Source organism: Aplysia californica, unplaced genomic scaffold (genome assembly GCF_000002075.1).
Source record: "Aplysia californica isolate F4 #8 unplaced genomic scaffold, AplCal3.0 scaffold00323, whole genome shotgun sequence".
NCBI classification, from domain to species: domain Eukaryota; kingdom Metazoa; phylum Mollusca; class Gastropoda; order Aplysiida; family Aplysiidae; genus Aplysia; species Aplysia californica.
This window is the reverse complement of record NW_004797593.1, coordinates 781,883-783,262: the sequence shown is the minus strand read 5'-3', so window position 1 is coordinate 783,262 and position 1,380 is coordinate 781,883. Positions and strand designations below refer to the sequence as shown.

The following is a 1,380-nucleotide window of genomic DNA, read 5'->3' as shown; positions in this document are numbered from 1 at the left end:
TGTGCGTGTGTGTGTGGGGGGGGTGTGTGTCTTTGTGAGCATGTGTGCGCACATACATCTCTAGAAACCAGAAAAGAACTATTCTTTTTCTAAATACAGTACACCTTTTGTGTTCTCCAATAGACTCTTCTGTTCATCAACCAGTGACCACAAAAAAGTGGAAAATAGTCTTAAAACAGATTACTCCTTACTTATATTCTCTTCGAAAACAAAACTCCAGAAATGAGCCAACATCAACTCCAAAGGAAGATAATCTCAAAATGCTTATATATATAACAGAAAACTACTTCTTGTATCTAAATACCTAAATATTTCGAAACCTTAAGATATGAAAACCAGCCAATCAACACCCTTCTTGATGTTTGTATCTAAATACCTATTTGTAACAAGATCACTGGTTCTTACCTACACAGGTTAGGTCATGAAGAGATGCTTCTTGCCTCCTAAATCCTCTTGCAAGAATTTTCACAGTCCACTAAAATTAATCACCAGCCGGTGTGTAACCCCAACCTTCTCACCACTAGGTACACAGTACTCACTCCCGCAATCCCACTTCTCGCAAGAGTGAGTTCTCGCTCAAGCACTCTTACACACCACAAAAAGGTTTACATAATACACACATCGTCGAATTATCCAAAACCAACCTACACTATTTATTTCGAATTCTTAAGAAATGAAATCCAGCCAATCAACAAATTTCTCGATGTTTGTACCAAAATGCCTATTTATTTCATGATTAGATTGAGTAGGTGTTTTACGGCACTATCGACTCAATTCTATTATTTCAAAACCCCAAGAAATGAAAACTAGCCAATGACTAGTCTGGGAGGCGTCACTTACCTGATTGATGGCGTAATGGAATGCCTCCAGCAGCAGGAAGCCGTGTAGCGTGTTGATTCGGCCGCAGGTGAAGGGACTCAGGCTTCTCTCGTGGACGTCAAACACACCTGAGCGGCAAAAAAAGAGTAAAACGTAATATTTTGAATTTTGGAGCGCTCTACCCCATTCTCCCCGGCTATCAGCCTGTCCATCAATCAGTCTGTTGGTTTGTTTCTCCCCTTTCTCTTTCACTCTCTCTGCTCCTATCACTGTGTTAAGTTGGGTTTTTTTAATAAGCATTTTACGGCGCTTGCAACATAATAAAGTCATATAAGTACGGAAGGTTAGTGGTGTTACAAGAGAGTAACAAACACAAGGAGAGAATGGCCTTGATCTGATTGAGACAACAGGAGGGGAGATAAGGACGATAGATGTCTGAAAAGAAAGAAGAAACAAACCACACCAGAGCACAGTGTGTAATTAATTAATCCACAACCTAACGAACACAGATGTTGTTATAGATCCAGAACAGATTTTTTAAAAAAACAATCCCCACTCAAC

At 39.8% G+C, this 1,380-nt stretch overlaps 1 protein-coding gene across 1 annotated transcript in view; it reads right to left on the bottom strand.

Annotated features, from left to right (window-relative positions):
* Window positions 1-1,380, bottom strand: part of LOC101850490 — a gene marked incomplete in the record, with an annotated part of 69,961 nt that overhangs the window by 32,969 nt on the left and 35,612 nt on the right. Inside the window, 1 exon segment of the mRNA XM_013084867.2 lies at window positions 841-947. Coding sequence (XP_012940321.1) covers window positions 841-947 — 107 coding nt within the window.